The sequence below is a fragment of the Castanea sativa genome, chromosome 1 (assembly GCF_040712315.1).
Source record: "Castanea sativa cultivar Marrone di Chiusa Pesio chromosome 1, ASM4071231v1".
Taxonomy (NCBI): domain Eukaryota; kingdom Viridiplantae; phylum Streptophyta; class Magnoliopsida; order Fagales; family Fagaceae; genus Castanea; species Castanea sativa.
The window spans coordinates 55771475-55786118 of record NC_134013.1 but is presented as its reverse complement, the minus strand read 5'-3'; the positions used below and the strand labels follow the sequence as shown (position 1 = coordinate 55786118).

Sequence of the window (14644 nt, the reverse complement as noted above, 5' to 3'; positions counted from 1 at the left end):
AATTTGGACCGTCGGTTGCAAGACATAAAAATTACATATCGTGCTCCTCTTGCAATGTTCAGTGACCGTATTGTCTTCACACCTATTGAAATAAAAGGAGACAAGCATGTTAAGATTATGTTTGACAGGATAAACTCTACGCCCCAATTAAAAGCTGCTGAGTTGTATATAAGTGTGGAGCCTCGTATAGAAGTTGGCGGTGCAGATGTGCAACAAACAACTTTGGAGGGTGGTGGCGGGGAAGAATTCCAATCATTACATGCAGATAGTCATCCGACTCTTACCCCGTCCACTATAGTTGGGGGTTATACACTACCATGTCAAGAGACACCAACTCCAATGGAGGCTTGCGGATCTAGTTATCAACAAGAATATATTCAATCTCTAGGGGGGGAAGGTGAAGACGAAGACGAAGACGAAGATGATGTTGATCATGGTAGAGATGAGTATGAAGAGATGATTGGGAGAGATGACTTTCACGAGAATACTATAAACTATGAAAATGTTGACAATGTACCGTGATGATGTCGTGGATGATCATGATGATGATGCTATAGAGTTTCAAGATGATATAGGCGATGGTGATCATGCTACAGTCCCTACATATGAAGCTCATGGCCTGTCATTCCATGCAAACACTTGGGATAATGTTATTGATCCTTCAAGTGTTGAGATACCATTTTCATCAAGTTGGGGGCGGGGAATGAATTTTAGCAAAGGGTTGATTTTCCCTAATAAAGAGGCTGTGAAACAAGCATTAATAGTTTACTCTCTGGATAACAACAAGAATTATATAACTGAGTGGTCCAACCAGAAAAGATTGTGTGTGAAGTGCGCAAATGAGTCATGTGCATGGAAAGTCCGAGCATTCTTGCAACCGAAGCTTAACGAATTATGGGCTGTCAAAGTATTTGGCGGTCCTCACACTTGTCCATCAGTTGGGGTGAACAAAGATGGCAGAATGATGGATTCGAATTTTCTTGCCAAAGAACTGCATAAATATATACTTGACGATCACACCAGCAAAATAAAGGATCTCCAAAATCTGATGAAGGAAAGGTTTAACCACGATATATCATACTATAAGATATGGGATGCGAAACAAAAGGCTATTGCAAACATACACGGGAATTGGGAAGAGTCGTACCAAAAGTTGCAGAAGTTGTTGTTGGCATATAAGGATAACGATCCAGGTACACAAGTAAAGTTTCGGTCGATCAACGGGGACATACCGGGTACTATTATATTCAAGTATGTGTTCTGGGCTTTTGCTCCTTCCATTGCTGGATTCGCACATTGTAGGCCAGTGATTAGTATTGATGAAACTCATCTTTATGGAAAATATAAAGGAAAGTTGTTGATTGCAATGGCTACCGATGCTAATAATGAGATTTTTCCGCTTGCCTTTGCGGTTGTGGATGATGAGACGGGGGCCAGTTGGGGATGGTTTTTAGAATGCTTGCGGACTGCAATACGGGATGTGGTACCCAATTCTGGCATTTGCATAATATCAAACCGACATAAAAGTATAATATCATCCATTGCCCAGTGGCCCAATAATTATGTTCCGGTATATCATAGATATTGCATTAGACATGTGGCCAGCAACTTCAACACCCAATTTAATGACAAGTTCTTAAAGTATTTGGCCTTGAAAGCAGGATATGAGCATCAAGATCGCAAACTTGAAAAAATATTGGATTGCCTTAAGGAAGTTGAACTCAAATTCAGTAAGGATCCCAATCCCAATATAGCAAAAAAGAAGCCGTACTCCTATCTAACGAAGGAGGGTCTAGATAAGTGGACACTGTCACATGATGGTGGACACCGCTATAGGGCAATGACTACCAATATGTCTGAGTGTTTCAATGGAGTTCTAAAATGTGCACGTGGACTACCCATATCTGCATTGGTTGACTACATTTGGTGCAAACTTGTCGCCTATTTCAATGATCGGCGCACTAAAATATTGGGTGATATTGAACATGGTCAGAAGTTCAGCAAGCATGCCATGGAGAAATATGAAGCAAATTACGAAAAAGGGACAAGACACTATGTGAGGCCATTTAACCAGCAGAACGGTGTATATCAGGTTTGCACAACACATAATCCACACAGCTCTAATGGGGGAGACCATAGTCATGAAGTAAGATTGCTGGAGAACACATGTACTTGTGGCAAATGGGAAATCTATAAGATACCTTGTTCACATGTGATTGCAGTTTGTATCAGGGAACATGTCAATGCAATGAGGTATATTGACCCATGTTATACTTTACAAAAGCGACTTGCCACCTATTCACATGAGTTTTGTGTGCCCAAGGATAAGTCATTATGGCGGGAGGTTGCCGGCCCAAAGTTGTACCCTGACCCTGAAATGTTGCGAGACAAAGGTCGACCTATGTCAACAAGAATAAGAAATGAGATGGATTGGAGGGAGAGTCAACCCAAGCCGAAATGTGGAGTGTGTCACGAAGAGGGCCATAACCGCAGGAGATGTCCGAATGTGATTCGCGCATCAACAAGCAGCCATGTTCCAAACTAGGTAAGCAACGCATGCAATTTTTTCTATTTTTGGGATATACTTATTAGAATTACAATAACTCCCTTGACTTTAAAAATTATTTAAACTAAATTAAAATAAATCTTTCCTTGTGCTTCCTCCATCACATACTCCTATATAGTAGCTATCGCTTTCGGTTTCTAATGTTTATGTATCCATGATTTTCTCTTGATTTACGGCTGGCCTCATGTTTTTCCTTTTCTTTCTTGTTTTGCTTTGCTGTTTTTCTTATTTGTACACTTTTTGATTTTTAATAAATTACAATTAACTATAAAAAAAAAAAATGATTTTCTCCTGATGCCATTTCCTTGTACCGTTGAACCTTAAGCTGTCCTGGTTACTGGTGATAAGGGCTTTTGTGGAGGTTTTTTAATATTGTGTTTTAACTTACAAAAGCTTTTCATTCACATCTTTGCACATATATCCTCATAAAGTAGCACTGTGTTGTTATTTGTTACTTACCATAAAACAATTTCATCTTTAGCCAACTTGAAACAGAAAAAAAAAAAATTTCGCTCAACTAAAAAACATGGGGTGTTTGAAGGCTGGTAGACATAAGCTCAACGTGGGGTGTTTGAAGGCTAGGGGTGGGTATAACTATCTGGGGGGGAGCTATAGGACGGGGCCGTGGGTGAGTGGTGGTCAACGGTGGTGGTGTGTGGGGAGGACTCAAATTCAGCATGGGTAAATAGCGAGTGAGATCCAGTGTCAATGGGAGGGATGGGTGGCATGGGAGGGCTGGTTGTGTCCTCAGGGGTGGACACAGGTGGAACAGGGGTCACAGTGGCCAAAGGAGGGGTAGGGGCAGGTCGATAACGTGTCATTGGAGCAGCTAAGCTCGTACTGGGCCCTACATCTGGTATTTCAGTCTGGTTTGCTGCTTCATCATTGGCTGGCACCTCGATACGATCAACCTCATCCACATCCTCAAGGGTCTTCTTAATGAACTTATATTCATAAGATTCTTCATTGAACCAGTTGAGGATAGCCAGTTGGGTTGCAAGCTGTCATTAAATCACGGGCATATATTAAGTACAACATATACATAACATCAAACATAACATATAAGTGAAAAAGTAATTAATGCACATTACCAAAATGTCCATCTTAGCACTAGCGCGGTCGATATACAGTCGAGTGATTCTACGATACCACACCATAGATGGATGGTGACGTGACATCATCTCCTCAATCCTGAGTGCATTACAAACGTACTCGTCACGATCATTCCACTTCTGAATATGGACTGCATGTTCCACTGACCAATTTTTCTCTACCTTGCCCCTCGCATCTATTTTGTGCAAAGCACGATTGGTATTAGCAGCTGTGGGTTGTTCCTGCTTTAGCCCAAACTGTCGCTGGACACGATCAGGTAGGTGGAACTCTACAAGCCAAAAACATATAAGTGGAACGGTCGACCTCCACACGTTACTTCCCTCAATGCTAAAACTAGGAGGAAGGTGGCTCAAGTCATTTCCGTATGGCTCCCACTTAACCTACAAAAGCCACCAAGTAAAGCAACCACATTCAATCTATTCCCATAATTTGCATAACAAGTACCACAATAGTTGGCAATGAAAAACTTTTTGAAGGACATAAGATGTTATGGACGTATAAATATTATACCTGGTCAGGCCGTGTCGTGGTAATTTGATTGCGATATGCGGAAAGCACATGCGTGGGAGCATTCTTTGTACACATCGTCCCTGCCCACCTACAAGCAAGTAACATTGCATGGTCATTAGCATCATCCGTTTACGTATAAAAATGTGGCATAATACATGAGTTTTACTAATTATGCAATAGATACTTACTTCATAGCAAGAGGAATTGGTGGTAGTGGTGGACCATAAACACCCTCGGGTTGGGGCACCATCTGAGGGGACATATGTGGGAACCTAACATATATCCACAATTGGACCAAAATCAGTGGTCCGCCAATCTGCTTTGCCTTCTTGTCGGTTGCATTGCACAGCTGTCTATACAACCATGATAAGGCTGCACTACCCCAACTATACTTGCGTGGATTACGAAGGTTCTGCATGAACTCTAACCACATGAGATGGACCCTATCTCCGGACTTGTCAAGAAAAACCATATCTCCTAGTAAGGCTAGTATATAACAACGAGCATACTGATGAACTTGAATCTTATTGGCATTCGGAGGCAGTGGTTGTCTGATTCTTTCAACAAGTGCGGGTATTAGAATCCTTTGACCTTTTAGCACAGTTTGAGGGCCATTTGGAATTTGAATTCCAAGCATTTCAGCACACACATCTTCCCAAATTCTTTTAGAAGGCCCAACCATTGCCTCACCCTCAATGGGCAACCCCATGATAACTTCCACATCTTGCAATGTGATCGTCATCTCACCATGTGGTAGGTGGAATGTATGGGTCTCTGGGCGCCATCGCTCTACAAATGAAGTGATCAGTGCATGGTCAAGCTGTATGGATGGGACCAAGTGCAAACCCTCTAGACCAAGCAACCTCACAATGGCAAGGACACGATCATCTACCATAGGATCTTGAAGTCTCAATTCTTCATGGCGACTTCGACAATCCAGTGTGCCAGGAGGATCCTACAAATATTATAACAATAGATGAAAAACGTATGCAAATATTTAGTATTTATGGCTAATTATAGTTGTGACATGAATGCATAGTTACATAAAACTCATGCAATTACCTGTCCCCCAGGGTTCCACAGTAACTCAGATTGATGTTTAACTTGTTCCGTCAATACACTACGATCAATAGGTCCAGGATCTATCGTCATACTGCAAAAAGTTTATGTGTCATAAGGCATAACAAGAAAAGGAGATCAAAAAAGTCAAGCTCAAGCATAACATGGATAAAGAGGAGCTATGCTCTACTAGAACAATATTAATCAAGGGAAACGATACAAATGACTTGGCTTGAACTACCACATTCGTCTGCCCACCAACACAAAAATTGAATTAGTCCTAACATATTTCAGTCAACCATTAGCACATAAGAAACAACTAACATTCAAGAGCACTATCTACACAAAGTAACTAAGATACTATTAAACTCATAGAAAAGTAATCATGATTTGGGCAGATTATATAGGTGGAAGAGGGAGAAAGAAATAATTAGAAGATTCAGAGGCATAACAAGAACAAATAAAATAGAAACAAGTATGTATCGAAGTTTTAAGTCGGTGCTTCTGTTGTTTTGAGGAATTGACAAGTCTGAAAACTTCTAGTTTGTTTGAGAAAGCTACAAAAATTGAATCATTCCAGACAGCAATCTACACAAACATGATTTGGTTGATTATATAGGTAAATCATGATTTGGTTGATTATATTTGGGCAGATTAAACTCATAGAAAATAAATAATTAGACGATTCAGATGCATAACAAGAACAAATAAAAACTAAACCCAAATCTCCAAATCACTAAACCTAAAAACCAAATCAAAACCCATTTCAGCCAATAAATAAAGAGAGACAAATCACATTAGAGAGAGAGAGAGAAAACAAACCTACTGGTTGATGATGGATGGAGAAAACGACGGCGTAGGAAGAGAGAGACACCGGAGAGAGAGACAGTTACGGCGTATAAAGAGAGAGACGCCGGAGAGAGAGAGAGTTACGGCGTAGAAAGAGAGAGACGCCGGAGAGAGAGAGGAACGGCGTAGAGAGAAGGCCTTAGGTAAATCGAGTATACGATACTCGGATTAGAAGACAAAAAAACAAATTTTAACCGCAGTGGAGTCGAGTACAGGATACTCGACTTTTTATGGAAGTTGAGTATCTTGTACTCGATTTTAGTAGTTTTACTACGTTCTACTCTTTATACATTAGAAGTCGAGTACACTATACTCGACTTCAGGATACTCGACTTTTTATGGAAGTCGAGTATCTTGTACTCGATTTTAGTAGTTTTACTACGTTCTACTCTTTATACATTAGAAGTCGAGTACACTATACTCGACTTCATAAGTCGAGTATAGTTTATTCGCTTTTATAGAATTCCAACCTGGCTTTTTTCCTCTTTTTTTAATCCACGTCAGAACTATTTTTAGTAGGAAGTCGAGTATACTAAACTCGACTTCCAAAAAGAGTCCAACTTACTAATTAAGTTTGAACGCATGCTTTCGTCCTAAAATTTTTCCCATCCTGTACTGTTTCCCAAATTTTGCCAGAGTTTCACTATTCAGAGAAAATCCAAATCCAAATCCAAATCCTAATCCTGTTATCGAACTTAGAAATAGAAATGCTGTTCAGGAATCACTTTTCACCATGGCACTGCAACCATTTTCATTGAATTCTATCACTTCCCCTTATCCTTGCACTTACCCTTCATTCCCTTCTCTATACTTGCTTCTTCTCCAACCCCAAACTCATTCTTCGAGTATTCCCAGAACTCTCAGGCTCAGAATTTCTTGTTCCAATCAGACATCCCAGGTTGACAACCATCAACAACCTCAAAGAATCAAAGTTGCTTTTGAGACCACAAAGAAGAAGAGGAAACCCAAGCCGAGCTTCTTTGAGCAAATTAAAGATAAATGGTCGCTCAAACCCAGTTCCAAAAGAGAGAAATTTCCATGGGAGGAACCAGAAGAAGAAGAAGAAGAAGAAGATAAGGAGAGACAGAAATCTTCTGGGGTTTGTGCATCTGACTCAGGAATTGAAGCTAAAGAATCGGTGAGTGACCCAGTGAGCTCTTTGTTTCCGAACCGGGGTGTTCTACCTCCTTGGGTTCATGGAAGCAAAAGCAATACCAGGAATTTACGGGTTAATTCTGAGCCTGAAACTGGTACCCAAAAGAGTTGTGAACAAAGAGAAGATTTTGATGAGGTTGGTGGGCATTATAAAAATGGTACTGAAAGTGCTTTTGTTGAAAGAGTGGAAAGAATGGAAATTCATGGACAAGAATTTGACTTCAATGTCATGTTTGAGAGAGAAGGTGATGCATTTGATGAAATTCCAAGTGGGGTTTTAGAAAACGAAAAGACTAAGATTTCTAGTGGCATAAATGGCGTTTTTTTAAACAAAAGGTCATCTGGGAAAGGTGAACATTTTGAAACAAATGTAGTTTCTGTTGACGGTAGTAGTGGCTCAATTGGATTACCAGGGAAGAGAGAAGGTGATGTTTTTGATGAAATTCCAATTGGGGTTTTGAAAGACGAGGAGACAAAGATTTATAGTGGCATAAACGGTGTTCCTTTGAATGAAAATCCGAGGGATGAACATTTTGGAAAAAATGTGGGGTTTGCTGAGGGTAGTAGTGGCTCAATGGGGTTACCGTGGAAGAGAGGGAAGGTTATGGAGTCTAGGGAAGGTGGTAAGAGGAGGAGCAACACAGAGTTGGCGGAGAGAAAGCTTCCAGAACACGAGGTGCGGAGACTAAGGAATGTAGCTTTGAGGATGCTAGAGAGGACAAAGGTTGGAGTTGCCGGCATTACACAGGCTTTGGTGGATTCTGTACATGAGAAATGGAGGTCTGATGAAGTGGTGAAGTTGAAATTCGAAGGGCCTCTTGTGATTAACATGAAAAGAACCCATGACATTTTAGAGGTCAGTGTTTGCACATTGTTATGTTCATTGTATCTCTTCTATTTCTTTGCTTTTGAATATTACAAATGCAACAATTTCAATGATTTTGGAGCTTGTAATGAGTAATGACTTTGGCAACATATGCTTAATTGAATTGCACAGTCCTACATATTTTGATAAACTCACATATCTTCAGTTAAATGGGATTTTTCATAAATTTATTTGTTTTTTAGTTATGCATATCCTGTCTTGTTGTGTTTTAGTATCAAGCGTTTGTGATAATGAGTCTGCTAGCGTCTTATTTTAATTATCTTTGTGCCTCTATCAGAGTAAGACAGGAGGTTTGATTATATGGAGGTCAGGCAGTTCTGTTGTGTTGTACAGGGGAATAACCTACAAACTTCCTTCTGTCGATTCATATGCCAAACAAAGTCAAACTAATATGAATATTTTGGAAGATTCAAAAGGAGCTTTGAGTGATACTACACATAATTTAGTAGTGGACACAATTACATCTACAGAACCTTTTATCCATGATTATGCAAAGTATTTGAAGGATCTATCTAAAGAAGAACTGATGGATCTGAGTGATCTCAACCATTTACTTCATGAGTTGGGTCCACGGTTTACTGATTGGACAGGCCGTGAGCCATTTCCTGTTGATGCAGACTTGCTTCCTGCAGTGGTCCCTGGATATAAACCACCATTCAGACTTCTTCCATACGGCGCAAGACATTGTCTAAGAAACAAGGAGATGACAAATATCTGTAGGCTTGCCAGAACGATGCCCCCACATTTTGCTTTAGGTTTGTCATAATTAATTTCTATTATTGTATTCATATTCACAAAATCTGGTTTCTTTATTACTTTGAATCTACTTAATGTTCATAGGAAGGAGCAGAGAATTGCAAGGTCTGGCAAGGGCAATGGTAAAGCTATGGGAAAGAAGTGCTATTGCAAAGGTAGCCATCAAACGTGGTGTACTGAATACACGTAACGAGAGGATGGCAGAAGAACTCAAGGTGAGACTTCAGAAACATTGCTTCCTTCTTAAATGTTCAGCATTTTAAAATATCTCTTGGGCTTCACCATCTAGCTAAAAGAAATATTACAGTAGTTAGCATCAAGCATCATGAAGCAGATTTACATTGTTTTAAGTTAATTTTCCCACTTCAATGTGAATTCAATCATCTGGATATTTTCCTCACAGATTACTACAAAATGTAAATCTGAGGCATCCTGATTGTATTAAGCTGATGATGAGAACTTTAATGCCCTTTCAGAGGATTCCTTTAGTTCATTATCCTAGCTAGCTTGAATGGTCTGGGAAATGTTATGTATTAAGCATGCAACAGACAGTGTCCAAGTTCAATACTAGCTCAATAAGTAGAGATTCTATGGCTTTATTTACTGTTCCATTGCTTGATTTTCTGCATGTCACAATTACTTTGCACATTGATATAAAGCTTAAGAGGCAAACTCTCCTCCTTTTTCATACAATTTGGTGAAGATAGAATTTAACTGCACAATTCAGGTATTGCAGTCAGTGGGAAGTACACATCTAGTACTGGGAAATTAACAGGCCATCTAATTTCTGATTCCAACCATATACACTGTTACGTACACTATTTTTTTGGTTGGTTGCTTCCCGATTCCAAGCATATTATACACTGTTATGTACATTGTTTGGTGGTTGCTTCAAGGGAACCAAGGCCTCCCAATTTGATAAAATGGACTACTTTGAGAGAGTCCAGACCTCCAAGTTAGACTAGTTAACAATTTTTAAATTAGAAAATCATGACTATTCTCTAATCATTTTCAACATCTGAGTTTATACAAGACATATTCCAATTTGATAAAAGACAAATACTGACTTCCTGTAATCTATTGATAAGACTCATCATAATTCATCCTAATCCAAACTATTGGAACTAATCCTAATCCAAACTAATTATTTGAATCAATAAACCATATCTCTATCATTATTTATCCAATAATAATCAAAATAAATTAGGCTCATAACATTCTTCCCCTCTAGAAAACACCCTTGCCCTTTAGGTTCTTTCTTCTTCTGTCATGAAGTACTTCTCTTTGGTTTCTTACATACCATCATTTTGGATTCGAGCCTCTTATATATTTTGCAATGACAAGCATTTAGTTTTCCTAGGTGAATGACATATAGTACAGAGATTGAAACTTTTTCATTGTTTTGTGACCGTACTTATCCACTCTTCAAGACCCTTTATGAATAAAGAGTAGTCATAGTTTTATCAAACTTGAAGGTTTGGACTCTCTCGAAGTGGTCCATTTTATCAAATTAGGAAGCCTTGGTTCTCTTGAAGCAGACAATAAAAGAATTGTGTAAGTAAAAAGTTAAAACTAACTTCCTATAATCAATTGATAAGACTCATCATTCATCCTAATCTAACAAATCCTAATTCAAAGTAATTTAATTGAATCAATAAAACATATCTCTATCATTTTTTATCCAATACTAATTAAAATAAATTAGGCTCTTAACCTTCATAAATGTGTTTTTTATATCTGGACCAGCCATATGTTCTTTTGTATTATCTTTAAGGACAGGATACTATTCTGTTTCTTGTTTCTTCCAAGCTTTTGGAGATTTTTGGCCTGTCTTCCTTGTTCTAGAAGCTGGTCTAATCCCTTCTGCCCAGTAGCATATCAGATTGTGGATACTCAATTGTGGATAGCAATTCCTTCTTGACAGTTGCATTTTTATGAATGCAGAAATTGACAGGGGGCACACTAGTTTCTAGAAACAAGGATTATATTGTCTTTTACAGGGGTAATGACTACTTGCCTCCAGTTGTTACAGAGGCATTAAAAGAGAGGAAGAAACTGACAGATCTCCAACAAAATGTGAAAAAGCAAGCTCGAGAAATGGCCTCAGCCTCAATTGTGTCGAAGGCCAAAGCTTCTAAAGGTCCATTGGTTGCTGGAACCCTTGCTGAAACCATCGCAGCAACATCTCGCTGGGGAAACCAACCAAGTAGTGAAGATGTTCAGAAAATGATTAAAGATTCAGTTTTGACTAGACATGCTTTGTTAGTCAAATACCTTCAGAACAAACTATCTATTGTAAGTTACTAAGAGACAAAATCAAATTTCTTATACAAAATTTTAGGACAGAAAAACCTTCTGCTTTGGTATCTGGACACATAAAATGCAAAACCATATCCAAGCTCTGATTTATATCTAACTTCAAATGGTCCTAGGCAAAAGGAAGGCTCAAAAGGGCTGAGAATGCTTTAGCAAAAGTGCAGGAGTATCTGGAACCAGCAGATATCCCAACTGATTTAGAAACTATAACTGATGAGGAGAGACTTTTATTTCGTAAGATGGGTTTGAGCATGAAACCCTACCTACATCTAGGTAAGAGCCACTTTAAATCTGTACTTGATGCTTTTTATAACCAGAGTAATAAACTATTCTGTGTTTCTGTTTCAGGCAGGCGAGGGGTTTATGCTGGTGTCATAGAAAACATGCACTTACACTGGAAGTATCGCGAGTTGATAAAGATAATTGTGAGAGGAACAAGACTTGAACAAGTCAAGCATATTGCAATTTCTTTGGAAGCAGAGAGTGGTGGAGTGCTAGTATCTTTAGATAAAACTAACAAAGGATATGCAATTATTGTATATCGTGGGAAGAATTATCGACAGCCTCAAGCACTAAGACCCAAGAATTTATTGACAAGAAGGCAGACATTGGCTCGGTCAATTGAACTTCAGAGGCGTGAGGTAACATTATAATAATTTCTTGGTCCTATGTGTTCACAAAATTGATTGATTTATATACTTCCATTGAATTAATTTCCTATTTTGCAGGCACTTAAGCATTGTATCTCAGACTTACAAGAGAGAATGGAATTGGTGAAATCTGAATTGGTATTATACCCATTGCTTACAAAGACACATATAGTGATATTCAGACAACATTTGCCTAAACCAATCTTGTTTTTCCTGTTAGTAAATTATCTGTTTTTGCATTTGATTTCAGGTAGATTTGAGAAATGGGAAGGAGATTGATGACTCAAAAACATTGTACTCAAGATTGGATGATCATAATGTGTCTGATGATGACATAGAAGAGGTAATTGGCCATTTAGTCCTCTGTATATAATTAATACAAAGTGCCTCATGTCAAATTGTCGCTTTGGATTTGACTCTTCCAAACCAATATTATCACTGGCAGTTTTCCCCATTGACATAATGAACTTGCTATGTATAGAATATGTGCCCTTTGTACTTTTCAAAATTTTTATTAAAAAATAAAAGAAAAGAAGAAGAGTATGTGTGTCAATTGTCATGGTTAATCTATTCTAGCCCCTCATGCACTCAATTTTTTAATTGTTTCTAGTATCTATAACAGTGTAGGTAAAAGTGCGCGTAAACTCAAAGTGCGAACCCCAAGGCTCCAGTGCTTTTTGCCTCAAAAGCTAGGCCCGCGCTTTAGATGCACTTTTTCAAGAAGCTCAAAGCACCCTTTCTGGCGCTTATTTGTCTTCTCTAAAAAAATAAACCAAAACTGAATCAAAACGATATGATCTTGGCATTATTGATATAAACCATTGATTTGGCATATTTTTAGTGCAACTTACTTATCAAAAAAAAATATTTTGAGTGTAACTTGTCCTGAAACCCACAACCCTAGTTCTTCTCTATTTTTATTTTTATTTTTTCTCCTTAAAACAGTAACCCACCTAGCTTCTTCTTCTTATTATTCTATTTTTTCCCTTTTGAATATTTGCTTGGTACCAATTACCATATTGCTATGTCCTAATATTCTTAGCTACTTTTGTGGTTGATGTTGAACATAGCTGGCAGACTAATTATTATAGACTTATAGTCATTAAGTGATCAAATTATTAACTAATATTAGTAATTAGTCATAGGGTATTATGGATATTGAAGATTCAAGAAAGGATATTATATGGAACTACTCATATCTAACTGGTCCAAAAAAATAAAATGACTTGACTTGCAATTTTTGTGTTAAAATTGCAAAAGTAGGGCTTATATAGTATAAAATTTTTTATTTCAATTTATATGATAATTTGATTGTTGTATTTCTCATTACTAATTATTTTTATAAAATGGGCGCTTCACTTCAATCAAGCGCGTGCTTGCGCTTTATGCTTTGCGCCTAGGCTCCAAGAGGCCTTTGCGCTTAAGTGCGCCACACGCTTTTACCAACACTGATCTATAAGTTATCTTTCCTGATCAGTGTATCTTGATTTGTGTTGGTTTTTTGGTGCAATATTGTCTATGCTGTGATCTGTAAGCAAATATTACTTGGCATAGTATACTATTCTTCCAACCTCTTCAGATTAAATTCCTGCTGCTGCATGAGTTATTATATTTTTAATTTATTTATTTATTTCCTCTTGGACCTAGGATAAAGGCGAGGAGGCATATCTTGAAACATACGACATTGGGAGTGAAGATAGCTATGATCAAAATATGGAGCTTAGACCAGTATAATAATCCTTTGATTGTTCCTTGGAAGATTAAGCATTGCAGATGCTTGAAAGGAATTCATTCATTCCAAAGGCCAAGCTAACTATGAGATGATAGCAGAATATATGCATTTCAAATGCTTGTTACGGAGGCTTTTCTTACATACATGCGTCAGCTATGATCATTGAGTTAACAGTTAGTGTTTATGCTGTTGTAACATGAACATCATGTTGTAGAAGTACAAGTCCTCTGCTGCTGTAACTGCTAGGAGTAAGATAATTATAATGTTATGACCAGTATTTTCTAAATATTTGCAACTGTTAGCAGCATTCATGTAATATATCACTGTAAATAAATTCATTCAGCAAAAATTTCATTAATGAATTATCATGATGTTCAGCTTCTCTTAAATAATATTTCAGAATACTAACATTTCATTCTTTTCTTCTTTTCCCTGTTTTAATTTTTTAATTATTTCCCCCACCCCACTTCAAAAAAAAAAAAAAAAAGGATAAAAGAAAAGATAAAACATCATATAATTGGGATATAATAGACAGATGCATCCAATACTGTCTATGTGCTGCAAGAGTAGAGTTTTAAGGGGACTGTTTAAGAGTTTAAGGTCAGTCTGAAAGTTTTGAAGCTTTTGTCTAAGCCTCTTCTAAAATCTATTAAGATTGGTCATTAAATCTGAATTGTTTGGATTCAATTATGAAAATAAGTGTTTGTAAAATAAATAACATTATCTAGCACTTTAATAATGCTCTTTTTTTTTTTTCAATCGTCACCTCTAAAATCTCAATTTGGTTATCAAAGATTGTCACTTCAAAAATATATATTAGAATAATGACAGAGAAAAATGAGAATAAAATAAGTGAACAAAAAGTTAAAATTTCAGTTTTGAATATATTATATATTTTTTCATAAGATATGATATTCTATTGTAGCAACAATCTATATTCTATTTCTATTCTGCCCATCAATTTTTACTGGAATAAGTTTGCTTTGACAAGTTCGTAAAGATATTCAGTAAGTTTTTCAAGGCGGCTGTGATTTTTAAAAGGAAAAACATGG

The 14644-nt window shown here is 37.6% G+C and overlaps 3 protein-coding genes across 3 annotated transcripts; 2 read left to right on the top strand and 1 right to left on the bottom strand.

Annotated features, from left to right (window-relative positions):
• Window positions 1–703: 703 nt before the first annotated feature.
• Window positions 704–2545, top strand: LOC142630222 (uncharacterized). Its single transcript, XM_075804195.1, has one exon. It carries the CDS (start codon window positions 704–706, stop codon window positions 2543–2545), a length of 1842 nt encoding a protein of 613 aa, XP_075660310.1.
• A 599-nt stretch (window positions 2546–3144) lies between these two features.
• On the bottom strand, window positions 3145–5341 carry LOC142630215 (serine/threonine-protein phosphatase 7 long form homolog). Its single transcript, XM_075804185.1, has 5 exons — window positions 5252–5341; window positions 4378–5144; window positions 4190–4277; window positions 3658–4059; window positions 3145–3567 (listed from the first exon to the last, which is right to left on the bottom strand). The coding sequence occupies exons 1-5, from the start codon at window positions 5339–5341 to the stop codon at window positions 3145–3147; spliced, it is 1770 nt and encodes a 589-aa protein (XP_075660300.1).
• A 1384-nt stretch (window positions 5342–6725) lies between these two features.
• On the top strand, window positions 6726–13954 carry LOC142621105 (CRM-domain containing factor CFM3, chloroplastic/mitochondrial). Its single transcript, XM_075794421.1, has 9 exons — window positions 6726–8108; window positions 8416–8893; window positions 8979–9109; window positions 10839–11189; window positions 11327–11483; window positions 11559–11851; window positions 11939–11998; window positions 12111–12203; window positions 13508–13954. The coding sequence occupies exons 1-9, from the start codon at window positions 6831–6833 to the stop codon at window positions 13592–13594; spliced, it is 2928 nt and encodes a 975-aa protein (XP_075650536.1). The 5' UTR covers window positions 6726–6830; the 3' UTR covers window positions 13595–13954.
• Window positions 13955–14644: the final 690 nt, after the last annotated feature.